At 41.8% G+C, this 27,268-nt stretch overlaps 1 protein-coding gene across 1 annotated transcript; it reads right to left on the bottom strand.

The window, feature by feature from the left end:
- Window positions 1-26,517, bottom strand: EXOG (exo/endonuclease G). Its single transcript, XM_047875161.1, has 6 exons — window positions 26,336-26,517; window positions 23,943-24,092; window positions 20,579-20,718; window positions 18,751-18,827; window positions 16,143-16,257; window positions 1-822 (listed from the first exon to the last, which is right to left on the bottom strand). Exons 1-6 carry the CDS (start codon window positions 26,496-26,498, stop codon window positions 361-363), a joined length of 1,107 nt encoding a protein of 368 aa, XP_047731117.1. The 5' UTR covers window positions 26,499-26,517; the 3' UTR covers window positions 1-360.
- Between the last annotated feature and the right edge of the window lie 751 nt (window positions 26,518-27,268).

Genomic DNA, 27,268 nt, shown 5'->3' with positions numbered 1-27,268 from the left:
TTGAAGAAAGCTGAGCAGATACATCACACACAGTGCGCGACCTGGAGGCACAAAAACAAAATGCGTTCACGCGCTAACATCCAGAGGGACACAAAAACAATGTCATCTTGTGGTCAGAGTCCTGTGAACCTGACACGAGATCAGCACACAACCTGCAGACCTCACAGTTTCCTTAATCAGTTCCCACATGAAATAAAATACTGATCTCTCATCTTTTGGATCTTTTATCTCTGGAGAGAAATTTAGTCTTAAGTTTAGGATTTCATAACTTCTTTAAAGCCAAGCCACGAACATACATTAGCCTGGAGAGGACACACCTGCTTCATTAGAGATGCTCTCGCACGTCTTCTGAGATGGCAACTAAGGTGGCTTTCTCTCCAGGATTCCTGACTGCTCCTTAGCTTTGAGTTCTTCTAGTTTCTTCTTATAGCGGTTCATGAAGTAATCATCTGGTTCAATCCCTGCGTTCTTCAAATTTCCCATGACCTTTTCCAGTCTGGATACTGATCGGGCTCCCTCAATCTTTCTCGTGCTCAGGTACAGGGTGAACTCCTGGAAATCCAGGAGTTTACAGGTGTCCACAGAGCAGATATTCCTGATACCGCTAGTTCTATCCAAATGAGGAAAAAACACCAGTCCTGATAACTTCTCCAGGTCCTGAAGACTCACTTGGAATTCACTTAACTGGCGTTGGAAGCCAATGGCTTCATTGGGCACCACGAAGGCCCCTAGTGCCAGTGGTTCAGCGGACACTGGGCTTCTGCGAGCCAGGATCACCTTATAAAGGTGCGAGGGGACCGCCACATTATCCTCACCGATCACCTAAAAACAAAGCAGTCATGTGAGCAATGCTACCTTGTGCTAGCAGTTCCCAAATTTTTCCTGAAAAGATTTTTAATGCGTTTCTGAAAAGGCATTTGTAAGCTACCTTACCAACGGATTTAAATTCAACTGCCAAAGGTAAGAATAAACCAAAATTGAGATTTGCAGAGAAGATGAGCATCTAACAGGTCGATTCTGATCACATTCTTTAAAATAATGTCATCCCAAAGAGTAGAGGTCACATCCTCTGCTCTGTTTGTAGGACAAAGGGCAAAGGAATGTCATGAGTGAGTCCTGGGTTTTTAACGGGCAAGAAAAGCTGTCATTTTTCTCTTCATCACATAATCAGAACTTCTGGTGCTCTCTAAACATCCAAAGGTCAAAACCCAGCTTGGCAACTCCCGGCTCTAGAAATAAAAATATGGCTTTAGTTTATCAAATTCACTAGGGAGCTCAACAAATAGCCCTCAGAAAAGCAGCCAGACGTACCACGTCGGTATTACTATCTCCAGTTACGCCTTGACTGTGGCTCATTTTTTAAATTCAATTAAGTAAATGTAAATGCCGTTAGCTCAGAGTTTTGCACACTCTTGGGCCTATTATCAAACACAGAACTTCAGAATGTCATCAAACCAAGCACTATAGAAAGGTATCCATACAACAGAAGAGCCAGAGCCAGGGTCAGGCCTGCAAACAACTTGGTTGCCTATGTAGGTTTGCTCTAATAATGAAATAACATTATTATGGAGCCTTTTCAAATTTCCTTCCAACTGGCTTAAAAGCCATATCCGTTTTCTGAAAAAGGAAAACTGAACATCCATTTCCTTAATGGCCTCCAATAAAATGATACGATCCAACTACAATATGCAAGTGTACTACTGGCCCCCCCAGCTCCTTCCTTTGTACAAGTAGGCATTTTGCTCCTGATCAAAGCTGCTTGCTACAGGAGCCCCTGCTGGGAGCCCAGCTAAGGCAGAGGGATGAGAGCTACAAGGATTCTTTTCTGGTTTCCTCTAGCTTCTACCTACATGGCACACAGCCTGAAAATGCCATGGCTATCTGCTGTCTGGCACGCACAGAGGTTCCACTGCCAAGACCAACGGCAGGGCTACAGGGAAGCCCCATCTACAGGATCGCTTTCTGCAACTACTGTCTCTGGAGTTAGTGACAGTGGCTGATCAGGGTTCACTTTAAAGTTTATGAAAGTACACAATCTATAGGCACAAAACCCTACACCCCTCCAACGTATCATTTATGAAGCTGAGGAAATGAACGTACTCTTCAAGGCAAAAACCATACTGAAGGTGAACTCTACAGAGATCCACAATGAGCCTACACATCACCAACAGATGTCAACTCAACAGAGCAACTCAGTGGCGCTATGGCTGCCGCTGCTGGAAACACAGAAAGGGGCAAGCTTTACAATGAATGCAGCTGGTGTCTGTTTTCAAGAAGCTTCCCATCTAGAGGAAGAGTCAACCTCACTGCTTTCACCAGAGGCAAAATGTGGTCAGATGCCAATACGGAGCACAAACAGCACTAAGGGAGTGGCGGCTAGGGAAGCCAGGGACCGGAACTGAGGGCACAGCTGCAGCTGAGCCATAGTTCACAAGGGCAGAAGTTTAAATGGGCTTCAAGTGTTAGCTGGGGAGCCAACAGTGAAGCAAACCCTTGATGCCACCTGGTGGACATTCTCCACCACTGCAGCACAGCCTCAGACCAGCTACGAGGCGCCTTCGAGCCCATTCGCTTGATGGTGTTCTCTCTCCATGGACTCTTGGTCTACAAACAAATAGCAAATTTCAAGAATGATTAAATGGTCATGCCCATCTAGTGCCAACCAGGGCTTCTAATCAGAGTGTTTAAATTCCAGCCAAAAGTAAAGAAGTTTGACGTTTTAAGATTTATAAAAATAAACCATTTCTATTAGGTTTTCAAAAACACACAATAGCCAGAGGACCTCCAATACTACTATTAAGAATCCTCATGGACACAAAAATTCCTACTAAGAACCACGTCACGTGATTATTTCACCCATGACCTTCTCACAATAGGTCAACAAGGAGGGGCAAAATACTACCCCTAGAAATAAAGAGAAAAATGAAAACTTAGTCACTATCTTCTCTGATTTAGTCTGCTTTGTTCTTAGGAAGTAAACATCTGTAACCTGTTTAAAATAGGAACCAGCAACATTTGGAAATTCTGAAAATCCACTCTTTCTTCCTTGAATTTAAGACTTTTTAAAAAATCGTAAAATATTTTAGAGCTATCATCTTTGTAGACAACTCAACCTACACAATAAAATTATCCCAATTCTGGGACAACTGGAAGTCTTTCACAAAATGTTTGTAGAAACTGCTAGGGACCGAAACCCCAGGGACTTGGTCAAGTCCTGGCTTCGCCACTAGGCTGCAAGTCATGTCCACTGGTACCTTCTTTCCCCCTTCATAAAATAAGTAGTAACTATCTTCATGCTGCCCATCCCACAGAACGGTTATGAAGATACAAAGATATGTTACTTAAAAAAAAAAAAAAAAGTTTCAAAATCTGCAAGACCTATGTAAAAAGTAATTTTTGTAGTGGAGGTCATTCAAAAGATGAGATGTAATTTCATTTGGTACAAAAAACAGTTCTGCTGAGGGACTGTGGGTAAATATGGGATCGAGCAAGATTAGATCAGTTAAAGGTGAACAATAGGGTTTCAGAAGGAAGCAGGATGGACACAAATGAGACCCTCGACAAAAGGCTCGGGGCTTAACAGGACCTAAGTCTTCAGTAACAGTAAATCAGCACAAATCCTTGTCGTAGAACATTTAGGTGTAAAAATACCCTACAAAGGAAACCCTCACTGCTGTTAAACCAAAGAGCATGGAACTCTTGTCAAGACTGTAGCAAAAACTGGAAATCAATTGGGTGTGACTAGGAAACAAAACATAGACAACAGCCATAAAGCTGGCACTCACTCGCGACCTAAAGTTAGTTTTTGTACCTGCTGGCCTGAGGTGTCCTTCCGTCCAAGAGACAGAAACGACAATTTGCTCTCGCTGCCCCAGCTCCACACACACACAACTGGAGTGCCAGAAGAGACAGGCAACACACAATACTCGGGCTAAGGCTGCCATTTGTCAGGTCACAAACATACACCTACTGGGCCTTAAATAAAATTCAGCAGCAGCATGAAGAAAACACAGGTACCTGGTAGAACCAGTAGATATACGATATCTGGTTACATTCCCCTGGTAAGACAAAAAAAAGAAAATCTAAAGGTAAATCTGTTAGACCCATCAAGAGACCAAGCCCTTAAAAAATCAAGACAATTGGGGTGCCTGGGTGGTCAGTCGCTTGAAGGTCTGACTCTTGATCTCGGCCCAAGTCATGATCCCAGGTTCGTGGGATGGAGCCCTGCGATGGGCTGCGCACTAAGTGTGAAGCCTGCTTGAGATTTTCCCTCTCTCTCTCTCTCTCCCCCCACCCCGCCCCCACTCTGCCCCTCTTCCCTGCTCACACTCTCTAAAATAAAATAAAATAAATTAAATACATAAAATAAAATAAAATAAAATAAAATAAAATAAAATAAAATAAAATAAAAATAAAATTAAAAAGTCAAGCCAATCAAGTGAAAGAAAGAAACCATGTCAGTGTGATCAATAGGGACTCCATACCTTTGAGGACAGAGGAAGAAGGAAAGGAGGGAGTCAGAACATGTGGCAAAATCAACAGGCAGACAGCCAACCCTTGTGTTAGTGTTAAGCCCGTGCAGGAGCTCGGGCAGCAGCACAAAGCCCGGGAGACAGTGCTGCGCAGGCTGGGCACCTGCTCCGGGTAAGGATGGGGAACCGCCAAGTCTCAGTCCAACCAGCACCACCTTCCCACTGTCCATTCTACTGGGGAGATTTAGGGTGGGAGGAAGGAGATACTTCACCAGTAAAATAATTTATTTTTGAATTAAAACAGATACGGACATGAATAAAAGCTCTGCCTAAAGATCAAACAGGAAATTCAAAAGAAAAAAAGAATTACTCCCTGATCACTTCAGGTGATGCCTCAAGATTCCTGAAAGCAGGTTTCCCCTTTCCTCCCCCTCTAGGAATCGGTTTGGAATGAGTCTGGAAAGTAATGCTGTAGAATGAAAACGCGGACTGTTGAGTACTTCCAACATTACCACCACCACCACCGAGGTGACAAATCTGAAGCTCACTTTCTTGTCAGGTCAACTATAATGTTCAGGCCAGAATCTTCAGGTATGTTTCACTTGTCTGGAATCAATCTCTTCTTGAAACAGGCACATCAGAGAAAGCACATGGATGACCTCAGCTATAATAAAGGGGGTGATTCTGATTAGAGCTGTCAGATGACTCACTTCTGATAAAATCACTGCGACTAATCCTCCCTTGGGCCCACATTCACTCAAGTCCTATGACGCTCTGATCCTTTCCTGCATATTCTACCAGACATTTCCGCCTGGCTAGCAGGGATCCTCCCCTTGGCCCATTTTCTGTTATTTTTGCATGCTAGCAGATATCACTTGCAACTGCTCTCCATTTTCACCATCCTTTACCTCCTGGCCTTAAGCTGCTGTGCAGGAAGAGCACAGCAGTCCCTTGACTGTAGACTTTTGAGAGCTTCAAAGAACAATGCTATGAACGACTGGCAGTTCTCATACACGTAGGCAGACCCATGTTTGGATCTCCCCTTTGACAACTACTAGCTATGTGACTTGGACTTGACCCCTTAAAACCTCAATTCCCTTGCCTATAAAAAAAGACAACCACTACTTCCTTGTAAGAACTGCTTATGAGGACTGAATGAGATAGAAGGTCTAAAACTGCTTATATACCGTGTGGTAGGTCCGGCCCTCAACTAATACTAGTTCATTTGCTTCACTTCCTGTACAGTATACACATACATGCCTCATTGCCTAGAAAGAAAACTAAATAAACACCATTTTTATTAGCTATATGCTCCTAAAATAAGGTTCAGAACATAGTTGTAAACAAGCAATATTAAATGGCTGGGTCTGAGAAAACAAAACACTTTCCAGGCATTCTGAACTGCCATACATAATTGCAAGATATTCTCTTGAAAACAGGAGTTCACAACTCAAATATTTACCCTGAGGAGAACAAACCAGTCCCTAGGGCTGGGCAGTGCTGCACGCCCTTTCTCAGCATCACCAAACGACGTGGTTTTATCCACAACTGTTTTCTCATGAATTGCTAGAGAACAGCCCGAATGTTTTTTAGCTGGGCATTTAAGGCTTCAAACACCTGGCTCCAACCTTTCCTGTTATTTTTGTCTCCTTCCCTGTCTGAGCGCTTTATCCCAACTGTCTGCAGAACTTACTGTTTTCCAGCACATATCCTACCTTCTCCTATCTCTTCCCCTTGCTGGCTTTGCCTTCCACGTCTCCTTTCTTTAACCAAATTCTCCCAAGTTTACATGTGTGTGTATATATGTGTATGCATACGTATAAAATTTTGGCCCAACTAAATTCTTGAAATGGCAAGCTGAAACATTTTTTCCTAAATAATTTACTAAAGGATCATATTTTGCTTTCATGATAATAGATACACTACGGGCTTCTAACTTTAAAATTCCACCTGAAGTCGTTTGATCTGAAAAAATAATGCCATGTGTAACAAAAGCTGTATTACTACAGAGAAAATGTTAGTGAAAATACAAATATAAAAAAGTAAATCACTTCGATATGATTCTTAAAAAAATGAAAACCTATATCCCTCCCCAGGGATATAGATTCCTATCAACATTCACCTGTACATACACATACATAATACACAGAGTTAAGTGCTTTATTTATAAGCAGGGTGTATAAATCTCCACACACACACACACACACAAAAAATACAAAGGAGCAATGAGGATGGAGAAAGAAGGTCTTCTGAACAGTGAGCCACTAAAGGCATTAGAATTTGTATACTATGTTCTTCGGGGCTCTCTCCACCCACTTTAAGCTAAAAATAAATGTGGTGAACACACATGACAAGCCAACAGCAGACGAGCACTCAAGAATCAACTTGCCACCCAGATCCTGGTTTCTAAATACCAATCCCCATTAAAAGGAACCGGGGCTCTGTGGAGAGATGGCTGATCCCAGAGTCTGGCCAAGATGAGCCTTGGAATATCACATTATTCCAGAAAGCAGAAGCACTAAAAATACAATGAGGATGTGTCAAAGCACACGGGAGACAGTCTAAAGGGGCTCCCACTGGCCAAATCAAAGACAATTTGAGCATCAAAATGAATACACAGCAGATCGATTAAAACTCACTGAATAAGATAAGAACCCATCAATTCGCACTGATAATAAATAAGAAGGAAGAGCTCTTCATTACAGCAGAACATCAACTAATAAAAGTAGAAGGAAGAAGAATAGAAAATCATTACTTGGCAACAATTATAGCATTAATTGATTTAGGCCAGAATCTTCAATGGATCTAAGACTAGCAGGTGACAGTTTGAAGAGGAAAAGAATACTTAACACGGCCTCAAAGGACTTCCACAGATAGCTGATTAGATTCAAAGGAGCAATGATAACTTAGCAGTGAAGAAATCTCGAGAGAACCACCTTATCAAGTGATCTAAGGTAATATCACCAATGACAGGACAACCCGACAGCACGTGCATCCTGCTATGATGCACCGAGGTGCACACAAGCTCACCTCTGAAGTGCTCTGCCAGAAACAGAACTGAATTTAATCAGAGGAAACAAGAGATAAACTCAATTTGAAGAACATACTACAAAACAACTGGCCTATATTCGTCAATGTCAACATCGTTAAAGACAAAAAGGCTGAGGAACTAACTGTTTAAGATTAAAGAAGGCTAAAGAGACATGACAGCTAAATGCAATGCATGATCCTAGACTTCATTCCCTATCAGGGAGAAGAGGCTGCGTGACGAACATTATTGAGGCAACCGGCAAGATGTGAACATGGACTGTACTGGGGATACTATTCTTAGATGCCGAATTTCATGAATTTGATCATTGTACTGTGGTTATGTGAAAGAATGGAGTACTTAGGGGGAAAGGGACAAGATATCTGCAATGACCTCTCCAATGGCTGAGAAAATCCTAAGAATAGGTGCATGCATACATAGAGAAGAGGGTGCAAACACTGCAGAGAGCGAACAAGTCCAGGTGAAACAGGTAGTGGAGTTCTCTGTTCTTGCAACTTTTCTACAAATTTGAAATTACTTCAAAATGAAATGTTACAAAATACCAACGTGCTCCGCCAAAGGCTGTGCAAGAAACTAATGAATAAGGATTAAAGGAGGTTTCCAGTTCAAAATGGCAACCTGGGCTGAAGCCTTTGCTCCTCTCTCCCCCAATTAAAAAAATATACATATATTGGGGCATATATATATGCCACCGGGGGCTCAGTCAGTTAAGCGTCCGACTCTTGATTTCAGCTCAGGTCATGATCTCACGGTTCATGGGATTGAGCCCCACGTCCAGCTCCATGCACACACTGCAGAGCCTGCTTGGGATTCTCTGTCCCTCTCTCTCTCTCTCTCTCTCTCTGCCCCTTCCCTGCACTCACTCACACTCTCTCAAAATTAAACATTAAAGAAAAAAAAAATCTAAACCAGCTTATGTCACTATCCTGATCAAATAGCATCGTCGCACCTCCCTGAATTCGATCCGGACCTCTCCCCATTGCCTCCCTCTAACTGCCCTCCTCTTCAGTGCTCACTCTGCTCTAGCCACGTTGGCATTCTTGCAGCCCCCCGAATACGCCAAGCTAATCTCACCCCCATGTCTCTGCACTTGCTGGAAAACTCCCCATGGGTTACTCTCTTACTTCACTTAGGTTTCTGCCCAGTCTCATTTCCCCTTAGCAGCCAATCCTTTCCTTTCCAACTCCGTGTTTTCTTTTGCCATATGGCACTTTGTTTATTGTGTATCTCCTCTCTACTATAAACTTGTTTACAGCTGTTATCAGAAATACCTAGAATAGTGCCAGGTACACAGTAGGAGCTTAATAAATATTTGCTGAATAAAGGGAAGGAAAGAGGGGCGGGTGGGAGAGAAGGGTTAGAAGGCAGGAAACAAGCAGTTCGTGTTACAACAGAAGTCAGAGGGCTCCAAGAATGATGTCTTCAAGAAGAAACTGATAAACCTTTTTAAAAAATAGCACGATGGTAAGGCTAAATGGTCTGAAATAGAAAGTAAAAGCACCGTATTCCATTATTTAAATGGAATACATTTATTTGTTTTTACATTTATTTATTTTTGCGAGACAGAGAGAGAGAGCGTGAGCAGGGGAGGGGCAGAGAGCGAGGGAGACACAGAATCTGAAGAAGGCTCCATCCAGGCTCCGAGCTGTCAGCACAGAGCCTGACACGGGGCTCGAACCCATGAACCCACGAAACGCGAGATCGTGACCTGAGCTGACGTCAGACGCTTAACCGACTGAGCCACCCAGGTGCTTCATTCAAGTGGAATAAATTTAAACGGTAGCAATTATAATACTCTGCCATCTTTATACCCCACTTCTCAGATTTTTGTTGTTTATGGAAAACCTCGCTCAAGTGGCACAACTTAATAATACAGGATTATATCTACTTCTCCACAGAGCCAAACATTCTACTTAAACATTCAGAGTACTATACATGCTGCTTTTATACTTTCAACGGAGTCAGGATTCTAAAACTCAGAGACCAACGAGGGCGAGACAGGAAATGTAAGTGGATGAAATGGACCAGGGGAGGACTACGGTGAATGGAAAAAGATGTGTTCCATTGAGAGAGAAAGCTGCTACTACATATGCCCTACGGGAATATGTGCCAAGTGTTTGAGTCATCTGATTTTTTTTAAGAGAAGCTAATACCTGGATTTTTAAAAAAAACTTTTTTAAAGTTTATTTATTTTTGAGAGAGAGAGAGGGAGTGAGAGAGTGCACACGAGCAGGGGAAGAGCAGAGAGAGAGGAGAGAGAATCCTACACAGGCTCTGAGCTGTCAAGCATGGAGCCCAACATGGGGCTCGGACTCACGAACCGTGAGATCATGACCTGAGCCGAAATCAAGAGTCAGATGTTTAACCAACTAAGCCACCCAGGTGCCCCTAATACCTGGATTTTTTTGTGAAACCTCCCAATTATGAAAAATTAGCAACTAATTCAAAAACAACACACTGTGTTAACCAAATCAAATAATCTACACGCTGGATGTGCCACAGAAGGCCTGTGTCTAGAATCTCTGCTATAGGCGAAGCTCAGACCAAATTATAGCCAGCAAACGCAAAAATAAATGCCATAAACCTTGACAATACACAAGTAATAGATTAAGAAGTAAAGATTTAAGTATATTACATAAAGTTTATGGTGCAAAGTTTAAACAGAAGAACTAAAAATAACATGAATGACATAATGGGACAGTGTGTGAAGTGAACCAAAGAAAATTCATGCATTTCATAGTGAAAGCATCAACAGAGACCATTTAAATTGGGCAAATCAAAATTAAGAAATACAGTTTAGCACCCATTATTCTCAGACAGGTAGATAAACAGCAGAAGAACTAGGAAACTGGACAGTGGGGCTGGGACGGGAAACTGTCCCTCTCATACCTCTTATACTATCTGATTTTCATTACTACGCACATAGAGTTCCATAACAATAAATTTTTAAAGTATGGATTTAAGGCTCATTAAAAGATGGTTTGGCAACTATGGCTTCAACATGAGGGGGGAGAAAAAGCATCAAGATTAAACTACGTTTAATATAAGCATCTAACTTCACAACTTCTAACATAATACATAATTTATGAAAAATAGATTCAAAAGTTGTTTGGTTTTTTAGGTTTTCTTTTTTTTTTTTTTTTTTTGAGGTAGAGTGAACGAGCATGCATGTGAGCGGGGAAGGGGCACAGTGGGAGAGAGTGCAGAGTCCAACACAGGGCTTGACCCCACAACCCTGGGATCATGACCTGAGGCCGAAATCAACAGTCAGATGCTCAACCAACCGAGCCACCCAGGCACCCCCGTCAAAAGCTTTAAAATTAACAGAAAGGCATCTGCTCTCTAAGGTTCTGTGGATGAGAAAAAGGAAAAAAGAAAAAAAAAAAAAAAAAAGAAATTCTGCCTTACTAAAAACTTCCTGACTAATTCCAGGACCGTGCCCCATGCTTTGATACACATCAAATTAACACACATGTCAAAATAATAACCTTGTATAATTCAGTCCAAGTGTACTGTATCTTTCAGATATTATTTGAAGTTCTTGATATGACTATGGGCATTTCCTGATTTCAGTACAAATGAAGTTTACTTTTCTGTTCTTTTGGTATTATTGATTTCTGATGGTTGTAGGGATGAGAAAAGTCATGACTTCTGGACTCCAGACGGACTGGCACCAACAGAACCGGAGGCAAAGAGCGTCACTGGAGGACTCTGCCACATTGCAGGTGTTCAGAGCTTCAGCAAAATCTGATTAAAAGTTATTAAGAAAGTTGTTGACTCAAAGAAATGGAGAGAGAGGACTCACAGGATGCGAAATCCAGGAAAGAAGGGAGAAAGCAATCAAAAGTGTAGTTTGAGGCATGTCATTTACAATTCTGTATACATCCTCCTCCCACATGACAGGTACTTGAAGGCTTGCTAGATTAAAGATTTGCCAGTGAGCATGCATAGATCCTATAAATTAATACGGATATGGAAAACTAACAGGACAGGTCCAGAAGCCCAGAACTTGAAAAAAAGACCTAAGACCAATAGGGCTTTAATACAAAAACAAGAAAACAAGACTATTGCTCAAAGTATACCCTTCAGGAAGCTGATCGTGGCTGCTCTCATACATTTCATCACCATGACACTAATTTGGGTGAAGACAGATGACAGGTCTCTTTTGAAACTCTCTTTAAGGACTGGATAGCAGTCACTATTTAGGAGAAGCAAGGTAAGTCTTTTTAGTGGTTAGTTTTATATATTCCAGTGTAATGAAGAATTCTGGTATAGAAAAGATATATTAAAATATACGTACATATACATGTTTCATCCTAATTTCAAATTTAGAATTTGCAAGATTAGCACAAAGAACACCTGTGTGTCCTTCACAGCTTCATCAACTGTTAACATTTTGCCCACTTTGCTTTATTACGTTTTTCCCCTCTGTATTTTTCTTTTCCCTAAACCCTTTGAAAATAAATCACAGAACCATCCTTCAGGATGCATTTCCTAAGAGCAAAGACATTCACTTACATAATCACAGTACAACTATCAAAATCAGAAAATTAAACACTGACAAAATACAATTATCTAATCTACAGGCCTCAAATGTTGCCAACTGTCTCAATAATGTCCTTTGTAGCATCATCTGTTTTCTGATCTAGGATCTGATCTGAAATCACACAATGCATTCTGTTTTCATGACCGATGAAGCTCCATTAATCTGTAATATTTAGTTGCTCAAGCTTTGTCTTTTACAACGCTAACATTTTTGAAGAGTACAAGACAGCTGTTCCACAGAATGACCCTCAAAGGAGTTTGCCTGATGTTTCTGCACAGTGAGACTCAATGCTGTGCTTTTTGGCCGAAATATCACAGAAGTAACATTGCATTCTTCTCAGTGCATCACACCAGGAAATACAGCTTATCAGTAATCCCATTATTGACAATATTAACCTTGATCACTCGGTTAAATTTCTCCACTGTACAGTTACCACTTCTTGCTTTGTTACTAATAAGTAATTTGTGGCGAAATTCTTTTAACTATATAAACTTCCTACTTCCCTTCCCATAAAACTTTCACTCACTAGTTTTAGCATCTACTGACGATTCTTGTCTGCATCACTTATTACCATGATGGTGGCAAAATGATTTTTCAAACTCATTCTTATAAATTTATTAATTGACATTCTACAGTCAGCAGAAGTTTTTCCTTACACTCATGTATTTACTTATTTATTAGAAGTAAAAACTCTCCTCCAATTCAATAGATGTGCAGGCCATTATATTTTGATATCAAAGAGCCCCAGACACAGTAAGGTGGAAGGCCTGCAAGCGGATTTCTATGTCCTTTTGACGTGTCCTTACAAGCACTTCTTGCTTTCTGGCACAAGATGTTCCATTTTGTACTTTCCCTGTACCAGGCCTGGAATCAGCCACCTTTCCACATGCCAAGTTCTCCCAGTAGAAGACGGTTTTTTATTTTTTATTTAAGGATTATTTTAGGCTAGCTTTTTTTTTTTTTTTTAAGTTTATTCATTTATTTAGAAGAGAGAGACCACACGCAAGCAGGGAAGGGGCAGAGAGAGAGAGAGAGAGAGAGAGAGAAGGAGAGAATCCCAAACGGGCTCTGAGCTGATAACTGATTACTGATAGCTGACATCATGGAGCCTGACACAGGGCTCAAACTCATGAACCATGAGATGGTGACCTGAACCAAAATCAAGAGATGCTTAACTGACTGAGCCACCCAAGTGCCCCATTAAGTTTTTATTTTGAGAGAGAGAGAGAGAAAGCAAGCACGGGTTGGGAAGAGGGGGAGAGAGAGGGAGAGAGAGAATTCCCAGCAGGCTCTGTGCTGTCAGTGTGGAGCTAGACATGGAGCTTGTTCTCATGAACCATGAGATCACGATCTGAGCCAAAATCAAGAGTTGGACACTTAACCCACAGAGCCCACCCAGGTGCCCTGAAGATGGTTCTTTAGAAACAAGATCTGGTCTCAAGGTATGCTCACTGCTGATATCACTGCTTTTAGGCCCGTTCAGCAAAAAGAGCTGGCAGATATTTTAATAAGCTATATTTTTAAAAATTATACCCAATTTAAGGACAAAAATATACTTTCAGCGAAAAATATACTACAGCATTTGGCAAACCCGTATTTAACAAATATCCAGCCAAAAAAAAAACTAAAAAAAAAAAAAAACCAAAAAACAAAAAACCCAACTGTTAGTAAATGCTATTACTGGGTTAATTTTCCTTTCATACTTTGCATAAATTCTTCTACTACATAGTAAGCTAGTCATATAAATCTTCCGATTTTATGAAAACAAAGCACACATAAAACTAACTTCATCACTTAAGGTTTGAAAGTCAAAGTTAGGAGAACCTCTTTTCCAACGGCAAGAGTAAAGAGGATTTAACAAAGCTCAAGAATAATTAATATTTTCGGGGCGCCTGGGTGGCTCAGTCGGTTAAGCGTCCAACTTCAGCCAGGTCACGATCTCACGGTCCGTGAGTTCGAGCCCCGTGTCGGGCTCTGGGCTGATGGCTCGGAGCCTGGAGCCTGTTTCTGATTCTGTGTCTCCCTCTCTCTCTGCCCCTCCCCTGTTCATGCTCTGTCTCTCTCTGTCCCAAAAATAAATAAACGTTGAAAAAAAAATTTTAAATAGGTAATTATTTAAAAAATGAAATGAAAAATAAAAAAGGGACGCTTGTGTGGCTCGGTTGAGCGTCTGACTTCAGCTCAGGTCATGATCTCACGGTCCATGAGTTTGAGCCCCATGTCGGGCTCTGGGCTGATGGCTCAGAGCCTGGAGCCTGCTTCCGATTCTGTGTCTCCCTCTCTCTCTGCCCCTCTCCCATTCATGCTCTGTCTCTCTCTGTCTCAAAAATAAATAAACATAAAAAAAAAATTAAAAAAAAAAAGAATAATTAATATTTAAAAAATAAGAGAATACAGGGAGCCCATTTTTTTCTTCTACCGAAAGAAAAAATACTAAAATCAAATTAGCAAACTGATCGGAGGAGAGAGATTAACCTGTTTAATATACGAACTCCTGTGCCAGTCCTTCCCTCCCATAAGAACTGCTGGAATACTGAGGGCGTGAGCACCTAGGTGAACACTCTGGATACTTATACATCACTACGCGGCTGATCCAGACAGGCAGATAATAAGCAAGTGCGACAGGACATGCCCTAAAGTTACTTTTGTTATCCTAAACCTGTTTCTCAGGTCATTCAACTCTATCACAGACTTTCTAACCAAACCAGCATTTACTAAATGTCTGCTTTCTTCCTAGAGCTGAGCTGGGTGTTCCCTCCAAATACATCTCTTGGACCTCCAGGGAAGTCCCTCAATCCCTCTTTGCTCACTCGATCACCTCTTCCTCTTCAGCCCACCCGGTTCCCTGCCCTGGACGCATCTCACAGTGTGTCACTGTAGGAATTCAGCCGCCCCCTGGCCGCAATCCCCACACCGCTCACTCTCATGCCACACGCAGGCCCTCACGCCACTTATTCTACTCTTACGGTTTAACCTCTCTTTCCGTCAGTCCGTACAGTTTTAAGTATCTTGCATGTAAAAAAACTTCACCTTTTTTAAAAACTCTAGCATCTACAAGAAAAGCCGTTCCTCCCACTTACTCTGCTCACTGCCCCCTAAATATCATTTGGACTTTTTCCTCTCCTCACCAAAAAATGAGTTCAGGGTTACTCTTTCCCATATTCCTCTATCGTCCTCCCTCCAGCTGCTTGTGTGGCGCCGTGTCTGTGTGTCTGTTCTCATATGGACGGACCACTGCAGTAATGCCCCATTTGCCTCGCCTCTGACTTCTCTTTCAAACAGCCCTTCCTCCCTACTTTCTACCTAGTGCTGCCAGAATACTCTTTAGAAAACCCAAAACAAACCAAATGTCTCCCACACTTAAAACAAACCTAGGACTTCTCACTATCTAAATATTAAAATCTAAGCCTTCATGGAGTACAAAGCCCTCTACTTACTATCTGGCCCCTGTCTCACCCGTACTTGTAGAAATCATCCCCTCTGAGCCACCCATACCTGTGTTGAGCCCTAAGCTGCAATCTTTATCAATGATACCAGAATTGCAGACCTCTGCTGTTAATCCCAAATGTCCCGTGCTTGCACTGCTCCATCTTTTGAACTCCCAGGCTCCCTTCCTGACTCAGTTTATTCTTTTTCTCTCCCATCTTAAAAAATGTTAATTCCAGTAGAGTTAAGATACAGCGTTATATTAGTTTCAGGTGTACGATACAGGGATTCACTGACTCAGTTTACTCTTACTCATCTGTCAAGATCTAGCTCACAAAGCACTTCCTCTGTTAAGTCTTCCCAACCCACACAGATAGAGTTGGTCAGTCCTCTTGTGATGGCCCTTCACCATGTATTTATCTCTGCTGCAGCATATCACACTCTAATGTGATTAACTTATAACACGTCTGTCTCCCTTTCTAAACTGTGGGCTCCCTGAAGTCAGTGGTTGCTTTTCAATCCATCATTATATCCCCGATGCCTATGATTCCAACAGGTGTTCAATAAAGGAAATTAGAAAGTAGAATACAGAATGAAATTATAATCTCATACAAATAACATAAGCCTGAATGTTAAAACATACCCCTACCTGGTAACTAACTGTTTTCTTTCCATCACTTCCAGTCTGAGGTAAAGTCAACGGTCCAGATACGATCCAAACATCTTCAAACCTCTCTGTCAGTTCTCGACAGTACATTTCCATTCTGAAAAACAAAGCAAAAAAAAAAAAGGTGTGATACTCTCACAGACAAAAATACAGAAGAGAAGCAAACCATTATCAAATCCCTAGGAAAGACATCAGGAAAACTCAATTTCACAGATGAATGTGAACAAGACAATATTGCACAAAACATCATACGCATATAAGCAATAATTGTCCCAGTTCTTCACTGCACAAAACTTAAAAATTAAACACATTCATACGACTATCTACATTTTCCTGTCTGTGCACTGAGTATATATTTCAGAACTGAAATTGTCTTCTCCCTTATCTTTCTGTGTTGTAATTCTCAATCATTTTTCAAGAGTTATATATCATTTCATCAAGTTGATACACCTTATTTATTTAACCATTCCTCCTGTGGGCCAAATGGGTTCATCCTAACATTTCTTACATAACACAACATTCCTTAGGATAAACTTCAAGGGCCAGAATTACTTTACTGAATACATATTTTAATAACACTTGATTATATGCAGCAGCAGTATTTTTAATGGTATTGTACCAATTTACTCTATATACTCCAAAATACGACCCTGCAGTTTCACAACAATCCTTACCACTGGGATTTATCATTTAAAAATGGCTGCTAATTTACTCGATAAAAATGGCGAGTTTAATATGCATTCTTACACTGCAGTTGGCAGACATTTATGAGAAATTACAATGTATGTCATCATCCCTCAGCTTCCATATCTAAAAAATAAAATCAACGGTATTGCACCTCACAGCATATATGCGTAATTATCAGGCAAATTTTCCCCCCAAAAATATATTCCTTGGGAAAGGAAAATGTTAAATGCTTCTACAGGTATGCAACCAGCCAAAACAAAAAGGAAACTATAAGACAAATATCCCAGGTCTTCAACAAATAATTGGTAAGGATTAAAAAAAAAAAAAAAGGATTAGAAAGCAAACCTACCCAAACCAATCAACCAGAAAAAAAAATTAAAGACGGAGAAACTTGAACACTAATTGTAAAATTGGTAATAAGGAATTACTGCTAAATTTTTAGGGGTAATAACTTTGCTTCCATTTTTTAAAAAATCCTTATCTTCTAGGGGCACCTGAGTGTCTCAGTTGGTTAAGCATCCGACTCTTGATTTCGGCTCAGATCATGATTCTCACAGTTCATGAGTTTGAGCCCCACATCAGGCTCCTAACAGCATGGAGCTCACTTGGGACTCTCTCGCTCTCCCTTTCTCTCTAAAAAAACTTATTTTAAAAACCCTTATCTCTGGGGCGCCTGGGTGGCGCAGTCGGTTAAATGTACGACTTTGGCTCAGGTCATCATCTCGCAGGCCATGGGTTCAAACCTCGCGTCAGGCTCTGTGCTGACAGCTCAGAGCCTGGAGCCTGCTTCAGATTCTGTGTCTTGCTCGCTCTCTGCCCCTCCCCCGCTCGTGCTCTAGGAATGAATGAATGAATGAATGAATGAATAAATAAATAAATAAACGTTACAAAAAAATTTTTTTAGTAAGAAACAAAAAATAAAAATCCTTATCTTCTAAAAATATATGGGAAAACAATTATAGATAAAATATAGCTGTCACCTGCTTAAAATCATGAGTGGGGGAAGGGAGGGTATGTAGAGAAAACAAGTGTGGAGCTATGACTGTAACTGCTGAAGTCTTTCAAGTGTGGGGTGCTCTCCCAATTATTTTAAACCACAAGTACTGTTTGAGAAAAATGCAATAGCCTGGAACAACCTCAGCCAGTGGTAGTTTTTGATGCTTAAAGAGATCCCCTGGTAGAACTGGTTAAGTGTCAAAAAACTGCAGAAGGCCCAGATTTTTTCTTTTTTTTTTTAAGTTTATTTATCTTGAGAGAGCATGCATGTGTGCACAATCACGGAAGGAGCAGAGAAAGAGGGAGAGAGAGAGAATCCCAAGCTGACAGCCTGTAGCCTGACATGGGGCTAGATCTCACCAACCGTGAGATCATGACCTGAGCTGAAATCAGGATGCTCAACCAACTGAGCCACACAGGTACTGCTCCAAATTCGATGATTTAATAGTTAGGTTCTATCTATCTATCTATCTATCTATCTATCTATCTATCTATCTATCAAAAACTGGTTAACAGTTATGTTTAACTGTACCAAAACTTTAAAAAAAAAAAAAGAAAAGAAAAGCAAAGCAAGCTCAGCAACTCTTGAAATACACGTAGAAAAAAGTACAGTGTCCTCTGGACATACTGAAAAATTTCTTAATGCTCCAGTAATATTCTGAGTAGTTTCTTCCAAAATTTGGCTTTTGACCAGTGACTTTTGCCACTTCAAAATGGCTGGCTGCTTTGAAGTCTGTACTCCCACAGATAACTGTACTCCCAAGACCACCACGAGTCCAAAGTACTTACCTTCAGTGGCGTTAGCCTTTGAGAAAGAAAGAGAAACAGTTGATGGGCGCACTAGTACATTTTCCTGGCACATCATTCATCTCCCACAGAATCACATTTTAAAACCCTCACCCCTCACCTGTTCCAATATCCAGCATTATTATCAAAATTCTGAGGCACAATATTAGAAAGGTAAAAGGTTTCAGCCATGGCTTGCTGTGAAAAGAAATAAAAATAGTAACCTGCACAGAAATGCCTTCCCCTTTGAGATTTTACAAAGAGACACAAAAAGCAGTTCCTTATACGTTAGCTCTAGGCAATTACAGTGACTACTTGTTTAAATAAATGAGAGCCACAGTTATTTCAGGTCAGAAAGCCCAACACAGATTATTCAAAATAAGGACTGTAACAAAATAAGTAGTTTGGTATGCTAGCTTTCTTTATAATTCTTACAATTCAAACCTGTTACATAGACTCTAAGAACTAAGTTTCCAATGTAAGCTAAAGGGTAAGTTTTCAGCCTCTGGCAAAGAATTTCTACATAAAGGTCAACTTTCAGAAGCTTTATTTAAGTAATACAATACAACATTTTAGTAAAAAGTGGCAGAGAAGGATTCTTTGCTCTTCTGAATTTCGGGCCACTAGGTGTGCATTCATTTCACATTTCTGACCCTAAACACAAGGCTGTCGTCGTATCTCCTTCCACTGATCTATATTACCATCAATTACCTTCTCTGCAAGTAGTGGTTCTCAACCTTGAATGCACACTGGAATAAGCCAGAGAGCTTTAAAAATATTGGTGCCGAGTTCCACCCCCTAGAGTTTCTGACTTAACTGCTCTGGGTCTGGGCATCAGGATTTTTTTTAAAACATCCCTAGGTGATTATGAGTATCTTAAGGTTAAAAACGACCACCTTAATGACAATAATCACCAAAGTTGATGCAATACATGTCCATGTCATAAAAGACATTTGTCTCCTTTTTTTTTTAATTTTTTTTTTCAACGTTTTATTTTATTTTGGGGACAGAGAGAGACAGAGCATGAATGGGGGAGGGGCAGAGAGAGAGGGAGACACAGAATCAGAAACAGGCTCCAGGCTCCGAGCCATCAGCCCAGAGCCTGACGCGGGGCTCGAACTCACGGACCGCGAGATCGTGACCTGGCTGAAGACGGACGCTTAACCGACTGCGCCACCCAGGCGCCCCAACATTTGTCTCCTTTTTTTCGCAGAGGACTTATTTTACTTAAAGGACACTAGGAAGACATGATAACTAAGTGTGATAGGCGATTCATGACTGAATACGGATCAAAGAAAGTCGTAAAGAATGCAACTGCAACAATTTGGCAAATCTGAGCATGAACTGTACATTAGAGAATATTATTGTACAAATACTCAAAAAATACATGTACATACACTTCTTGGTATGATGATACTCTTGTCATATATACATATATCCTCATTTCTTACATGATACAATCTCCTGAGCAATATCTATTTAGGGATAAAGTGTTATGCTGTCTGCAACTTACTGCTGATGGTGAAAAAAGAATTGTATATACATATATATGTATGCACACATAAAGAAAACATATCAAAATGTATTGGCTATACTATCTTTTTAATTTTTCTACAGGTAAAAATGTTTTTGCTGTATTCTCAACTTTTCTACAGGTCTGAAATCTTTCAAAATAAAAGTAAATAAATAATAAATAAATAGCTCCTAGTGGCTCTCCAGTTCTTTTACATAGTAATTAGTTTGACTTTTCAACCTATTTAAGAATGTTTTACCATCTAAGCAAAAAAAAAAAAAAAAAAAACGAATTAAAGTCAGGAAGAAAAATGCAAAATAAGAGTACAGAAATTCTCAAATACTAAGGTTTGACTCCTATGTTCTTAAAGTCCAAGTCCATTGGTATATAGACCACCAGCCCTGTATTCCCATCCCTCCCAAAAAAATATGCCTACAGATGAAAATTTGTTATTTCCTGCTGGAGCCATGTGTCCTCGTGACCACCCACTCCCAACATAGTCTTCATTGAAGGCACTGAAGGCTGGAGGGATGTTGGGATCAGGCTTAAATTTACAATGTTTTCTGTCGGCATCACCTACAGAAAAACACACAAAATGGGCAAGTTATCAGTGGATAAATATTCCTCAAGATTCTCTAACCAAGGCAAGCTGTTTGCTGCTGGCTAGTATCTCTCTCAGTAGCTAGTACTTAGTGATTGCGTGCATGTCTCAAGTTCCTGGGATAGTTCAGATACCTCATCTGAATTTAGCAAGGACTAGTCTAGGAAAGAATGCTTTTTGTACAGTGTAGCTATCTCATATTCTTTTGTTTCTAGCCTTTCAAATTAAAGGAGAAAAATCCTCTGGATAGTATTTAAGTAAAAACAACGACCAAATAGCTGAACTATATAAAAAGCTTACTACTAAATAAACTCTTGCTTTTCAAAAGACCCTCACGCATTGTATTTTGTGCAACTGTATTTGATAAGTTTACACGTACTGAAATAATGGATATATATAGACACAAAACAATTTGTCCTGGGCAGGCACAGTCTAGGGGAGGGTGAAAAGTGTCTCTGATATCTTGCTTGTCGCTGCTTAAGCCATGACAAAACAAACATTTAGGTTATGAGTTCAACCCAGAAATTTCTGAAACAAAGTATCTGAGTACCACATGAGAGAAAAAAATCTCAATTTATTTCTATTCTAACACTGCCAGGATAGTTTGCCACAACAGACAACAGCAAATCCTAACAGTACATTTTCCACTGTCATTAGGCCAGATCTTGTTAAACTACAAAAATAATGGGGATAAACGGAACATACTCAGGCTGCTATTCAAACAAGTTTAAAACGGAGACCAATGAAGTTACTGATTCTAATGTCATTTCATTCAGCCAGAAAAATTTTAAATGATCCCAAGACTCAGAATAAATTACCTACTACCTAGCTTTTTAGAGCCATGTCGTAAAGAAAAAAATAACTGAAGAACTGATAGTAAACTTCTAAGTGTCATTACCACTGGAATCACTTTGCATGCCTGGTTGTCTCGAAAATTCATTTGTGGGAATTTCCAAAGGCCTAGGATGAAGATGCCTTCCTTGAGATGGATATAAACCTGCTCCAATCAGGTATCTGGAGGCACTGCCAGAGGAAGACCAGCTGAACCAAGTTCAGGACTTAAGGACTTAATCCATCCAGGCTACGTGGCTTTGGGCTGTAAGTGTGCAAGATAGCCAGCGTGTGGCCTCAACTTCTCTGGAACAGGTTTTTTATTTTCCTTTTGACCCTTTCCTGCTCAGTGCCAAGACAATCTCCCATACAGTCCCTGAAGGTGAGCAGGCAGGTTTGTTCTGGTTCACCCTTCCTCCCCCACGGTGTAGCCCTCTGGGGTTCCAGGCTAATGTGGGAGGGTCTCCTATAAGACAATCTACCTTGGGTGAGCCCCAGGTCTTGCCTTTAGTCCCCTTCTCCCTACTACAAAGGTGTGGCATCAGAAGCAATGTGGCTTTGGTGTACCAGGATTGCCCTTACCTCTCTGGATTCTAGCTCTCCCCCAAATACTGGCTTGGCAATTCACTATCATGCTGACTCGTGTGTGTGTGTGTGTGTGTGTGTGTGTGTGTGTGTGCGTGCGTGTGCACGCGCGTGTGACTTTTTCCTACATACTTCTTACATACTACTACTAACATTTCCTGTCATTTTTTAGCAGAGAGTTAATGGGAATAATTTGGTGTGTCATTACTGAAAACAGAAGACTCTTTAGACTAAAATCAAATAAATCACAGGTATCCTGTTTCCTGTTCTCAAATATTATTTTGCTTCCTCAAATCACACAGCTCACAGGATTTACAACGTGAAATGCCTTGCTTTTCTTATATGCTTCTGAAAATGGTAACAGGAGGATAAAATTAGCACAAATGAAATTCCTTACATCTTGGGAAAAGTCTTGTATTTAAAGGAAATTCATTAGGCTTGAGACTAACTAAACCAAATGAGTTTCCCTCGATGTAAATTTCTAATCAACTCTCAACTGCTATCATAAAGTTTCCAACTACCTCATTTCCTTCTAACAGCAAGCAGTCCAAGACTGCTGCTAGTGTGCTGGCTGGTTGCACTCTAGACAGGCATGCACTCATATGAGTATCAGCATTTTAATACATGTAAACATAACACGCACTGTAAAGCAAAGGAGAAATAATGTGTGGGCCTTACAGCAAATTAACAGCCAAATGAAATATGAGTAAACAACTATGACAAAAGGTGATACCTTATTACATAAAAGAATTCCCACAAATCAATTCAAAACATCACATCTCAACTGAAAATGGTAACAGTAACTGACAAAGAATAATTCACAAAATACTGACTTTCACTGGTAACCCCTAAATGGAAATAAAATCAGCTATTAAATTGGTAAAGCTCAATAATGCTCATTATGGGTGAGAAAGATAGGACAAGTAGTTAACGGTAGATACTGTAAACTGGAATAATCTCCACAGAAACCAATTTAACATTCAATATCATCTTAATTACAGGAGTGCACCAAGACTTAAAAAACACACAAACATACTTATACACCTGCCTACCTCTCTAGTCTCATTTCACACACTCTCCCTTGTTCTGGCCACTCTGGCCTTCTTTTAGTTCCCTAAAGGAACAAAACTCTTCACATTGGGGCCTTCGAAGATGCAACTGTGCTTTTCTTTCTGTCTGGAATGCTCTTGTCCACACCCATGGCCCACCCAACTCCTCTGCCTAGGTAACAGCCATCCACCCTCCAGACCATTTTCTGGGGAGAACCCTTGCTAATCAAGATCAGGTTCTCCTATTATCATCTCTCATCACATTCTTTACTGTTCCTTACTTACACTAACCTAACTTTCAAGCACTTGTCCTTTGGAACAGTTATTACTAAAAGCAATTATACATACATGTTTGTGGTTTGATAGGTCAACCATGTGCCATGAACATAGAGACCATCTGCTCTGGTCCCAAGGCTCAGCATAATGCCAGACACATGGCAGGCACTTTAAAAATATTTGCGGAGACAATGAATGAATGGTGCTAGTTGTAGCAATATTTAAGACAGAGCTTCCAACTCCTATGTCAGGATATGGATCCTTCCTCTCAGCCTCCAAGAAAGCTGGGAGGAGTCTGGGGCTCCTCGGCTACCAGGTAGGTCCATTTATCTAAGTGAGTCTTACAAACATCATCATTTTCTAAGTGTGATATAATGTGGAAGAGGTTGAATCAATAATCTTCCTTGTTCTAAATTTAGAAACATCTTTCATCAATGCCATTACTTCTAACCACCTACCCATTATCTTGCTTTTGGATATATGTTCAAGTACCCATCTAGGCACCCGCTTCGACTGATCATAAGACAAGGCATGATTAGTGTAACGCCTAGTCTCTGTTCCAGTTAAAGGGACTCCAAATTGTTCCAAGAGAGCCTTTTCTGCACAACCTAAAGACGAAAAGGGGGGTGGGGGGACAAAAACAAACAGTTAGTGATTCTTACTAGGAACAAAAAATTATAAGTCGAGGGAGAGGGGTGAGACTTACCAAGGACTGGCTCAAAAGTCTAATCAACCAGATACCATTTTGTAATTCATTCTGGAAACATACTTATAGTCCAAAGCATTTGTGTACCAAAGTGAATTTCAAGAACCACTGGCTCAGTTGTGATCATGTGACATTCGGCGTCACCTACTCCTCGTATTGCGAGACATCGCTCGTTTCTCAAGTTAAAATTTACTACAAATGTTTGCTCATCTTGCAGAACATTCGCAGGACAAGTTACTCGCGACCCAAGGTTTTACTGTACTCCCGAGGCAGAGGAGACAGCAGACTTTGCCAGTAATCAGTTGTGTGGTTTTATCAAGGTAAACTGCAGCTATCTCATTAAAAGTTTTTCTTAATGTTTATTTATTTTTGAGAGAGACAGAGCACGAGCGGGGGAGGGGCAGAGAGAGAGGGAGACACAGAATCCGAAGCAGGTGCCAGGCTCTGAGCTGTCAGCACAGAGCCCGACGCGGGGCTCGAACTCACAGACCACGAGATCATGACCTGAGCCGAAGTCGGACGCCCAACCAACTGAGCCACCCAGGCGCCCCGTAAATAAAGACCTGATCTTACTGGTCTTTCACACCAAATGTCCAAATAGGTGCCCCATAAAGTACTGTGTATACAAAAGCAGCAAAGGAAAAACACGTCATTACTGGTCACTGATACGACTGAGTGGGAAAGAGCCTACCTCCTCATTACACTTTAAGAGTTAGCGTGGGGACAAAAGCACCGCCTTTTATAAGTATTTTAGAAGACCGCCATCCACTGACAGTCGTCTTCAACATTGTGGAACTGAAGCAGAGATGTGCGCTGCTGCAAAAACAGTGGTAAAACCGGTATCATTCCTCCCAGTGGGAGAAACCAAGTGCACATTTAACACGGACTCGCTGAAACTAATCCTCTCCTGATGCCTCCTCCAGGTCTTCAACCTACCAGAGCCAGCCATTCTCTTGCTAACTGCCAAATATCAGAAGGAACCAGTTAGTTAAATCGGCAGGTCAGGGAAAGCGTGAACAATGAGCATGAGCTCAGTTTCCCTGTTAAACATAAGGGAGCCCTGGCAGCTGCAGGATTTACATACTTTGGAGAACAGCGAGCAGGTGTGAAAATTAATAAACGGAAACCTCACTAAAGGGGGCTCTGGATGCTCGGAAGGGGAGGCTGGAAGGGGAAGCCACACCACTCCGTGTCAGTTACAGGAAAAACCGCCAAGCGGGGAGAATCCTCAACGCCAGGCCCCCGGGAGGGAAAAGACGTACAGGGCAACTCCTACAGGAAGAAGCTGACCACCCACGCGACTCGGCCAATGAGAAACTCCTCACCCTGCACTTTTCTCCAACGGACTTCTCAAAACAAACCCTCCCAACTTCCTCGGTCGCCTCCATGAAGTTCCTCCCCCACTTTGGGTGCTGGACTTGCCTATGGTTTTGCCATAGCTTGCTTGTCCTCAATCGTTAATTCTCTGCTCTTTCCGAATGAGCCCATTTTTTTCTGCTGACAAAATAACGTGACAGTTTGTTGGGTTAAGGCGGGTCCTCTTCGTTTGAACGATGACAAAATGAGGACAGTTAACTAACTCATCTGCTAACACTGTGTGCGGAGTGAACGACCTAATGGAGGCCACAGACATTAAAACAAGCATACATGTGATAAATACTTCGGTGGTAGATGATGAGAAAACGAACATGGAGAAGTATGCGAAGGAGGCAGGCGACAGTCCAGGTGGAGCGGGGAGGCCGGGCGGGAAGACTGGGAAGGCGGAGAACCCAGGACCCCCGGGCTCGGGGACGGCAAAGGGAGAAGAGCCGCGGGTCGAAAATTAACGATTCATTGGGGCGCCTGGGTGGCACAGTCGGTTAAGCGTACGACTTCAGCCAGGTCACGATCTCACGGTCCGTGAGTTCGAGCCCCGCATCGGGCTCTGGGCTGATGATGGCTCGGAGCCTGGAGCCTGTTTCCGATTCTGTGTCTCCCTCTCTCTCTGCCCCTCCCCCGTTCATGCTCTGTCTCTCTCTGTCCCAAAAATAAAAATAAAAATGTTTAAAAAAAAAAAAAAGAAAAGAAAATTAACGATCCACGCCCGAGGTGGGAATCCGGCCCGAAAGCCGGGCCAGGGAAGGAAGAGCAGGCCGACAGACTTACCGTCGGGCTCCCTCACCGCCAACGCTGCCTCAGCGCCCTGACTCCGGAGCACCTGCAGGGCCGTGAACCCGCCTCCCGCGGCGCCCACCACAGCTCCGGCCACGAAGACACTCAGAAAGCGCCGGGAGCCCCTGAGGCGGGAAGCAAAACTTCCCGCGGCCATCTTATTCTAAGGGCCTGCCTTCTACAGCAGCGCATGCGCACACCTGCACGGTCGCCTGAAAGCCAATCGCAACCGCAGGAGCGACACACGCATGCGCAACCCGGCGTCGCCCGGTACAAGCCCCTCTGGAGGCGCCAGAGGAGAGGGCGCAGGCGCACACCCTCCGCGCTGAGAGTCTCGGGAGCCCCCTGGTGACAAAACTGGTGGCCCGGGTGTATCCCCGCTCCGCCCCTGGTCCCTTTGATCGGGTGATAGGTGGGAGGCATGACATCTGGAGGGCGCAGTGGTGTGCACAGAGAGTCCTGAGAAGAAAATACCTTTAGTGCCACTTAATAGGTGACGAAACCACCTGCACATGGTTACAGTGAAGGCTTCAGAGCCACGATCCCAACTCCGGTCTCATTGCAAAACCTGTGCCACATTGGATGGCTGCGAGGTCACAGTATAGGAGTCCTAACTTCTCAAAACAGCTTTGTACATCCTAAGGAGCCTCTTGACGAGACAGTACTCCGTGGTGGCTTAGGGCCGTGAATCAGAGCGCAGGGGTTTGGATGCGCGACCATTTTCCACTTCGGGTGTGTTAACTTCACCTTTCAGGGCTTCTGGTTCCTCTTTCTCAGATGGGAATAATAGCAATAAATTCCATATATTAAATGATATTTAATAAATATATATTTATTAAATATATATAGAAATTCCATATATTAAATGAAATTTATTTGTATATATAAACAATAAAATAAGTATGATGAAGGTGATTAGACCATAGG

This window comes from Prionailurus viverrinus, chromosome C2, assembly GCF_022837055.1.
Source record: "Prionailurus viverrinus isolate Anna chromosome C2, UM_Priviv_1.0, whole genome shotgun sequence".
In the NCBI taxonomy this organism is placed as follows: domain Eukaryota; kingdom Metazoa; phylum Chordata; class Mammalia; order Carnivora; family Felidae; genus Prionailurus; species Prionailurus viverrinus.
The sequence above is the reverse complement of the archived record's forward strand: the minus strand, read 5'-3'. Positions and strand labels throughout refer to the sequence as shown.

Excerpts from the sequence above, each read along its gene's own strand:
- EXOG (XM_047875161.1), bottom strand. The coding sequence starts at position 26,498 with ATGGCCGCGGGAAGTTTTGCTTCCCGCCTCAGGGGCTCCCGGCGCTTT. Across the intron at positions 18,828-20,578 it reads GAAATAACAAATTTTCATCT|CAAGCCATGGCTGAAACCTT; the intron begins GTAGGCATATTT and ends TTCTTTTCACAG. Across the intron at positions 823-16,142 it reads AGAAAACAGTTAGTTACCAG|GTGATCGGTGAGGATAATGT; the intron begins GTAGGGGTATGT and ends CTTTGTTTTTAG.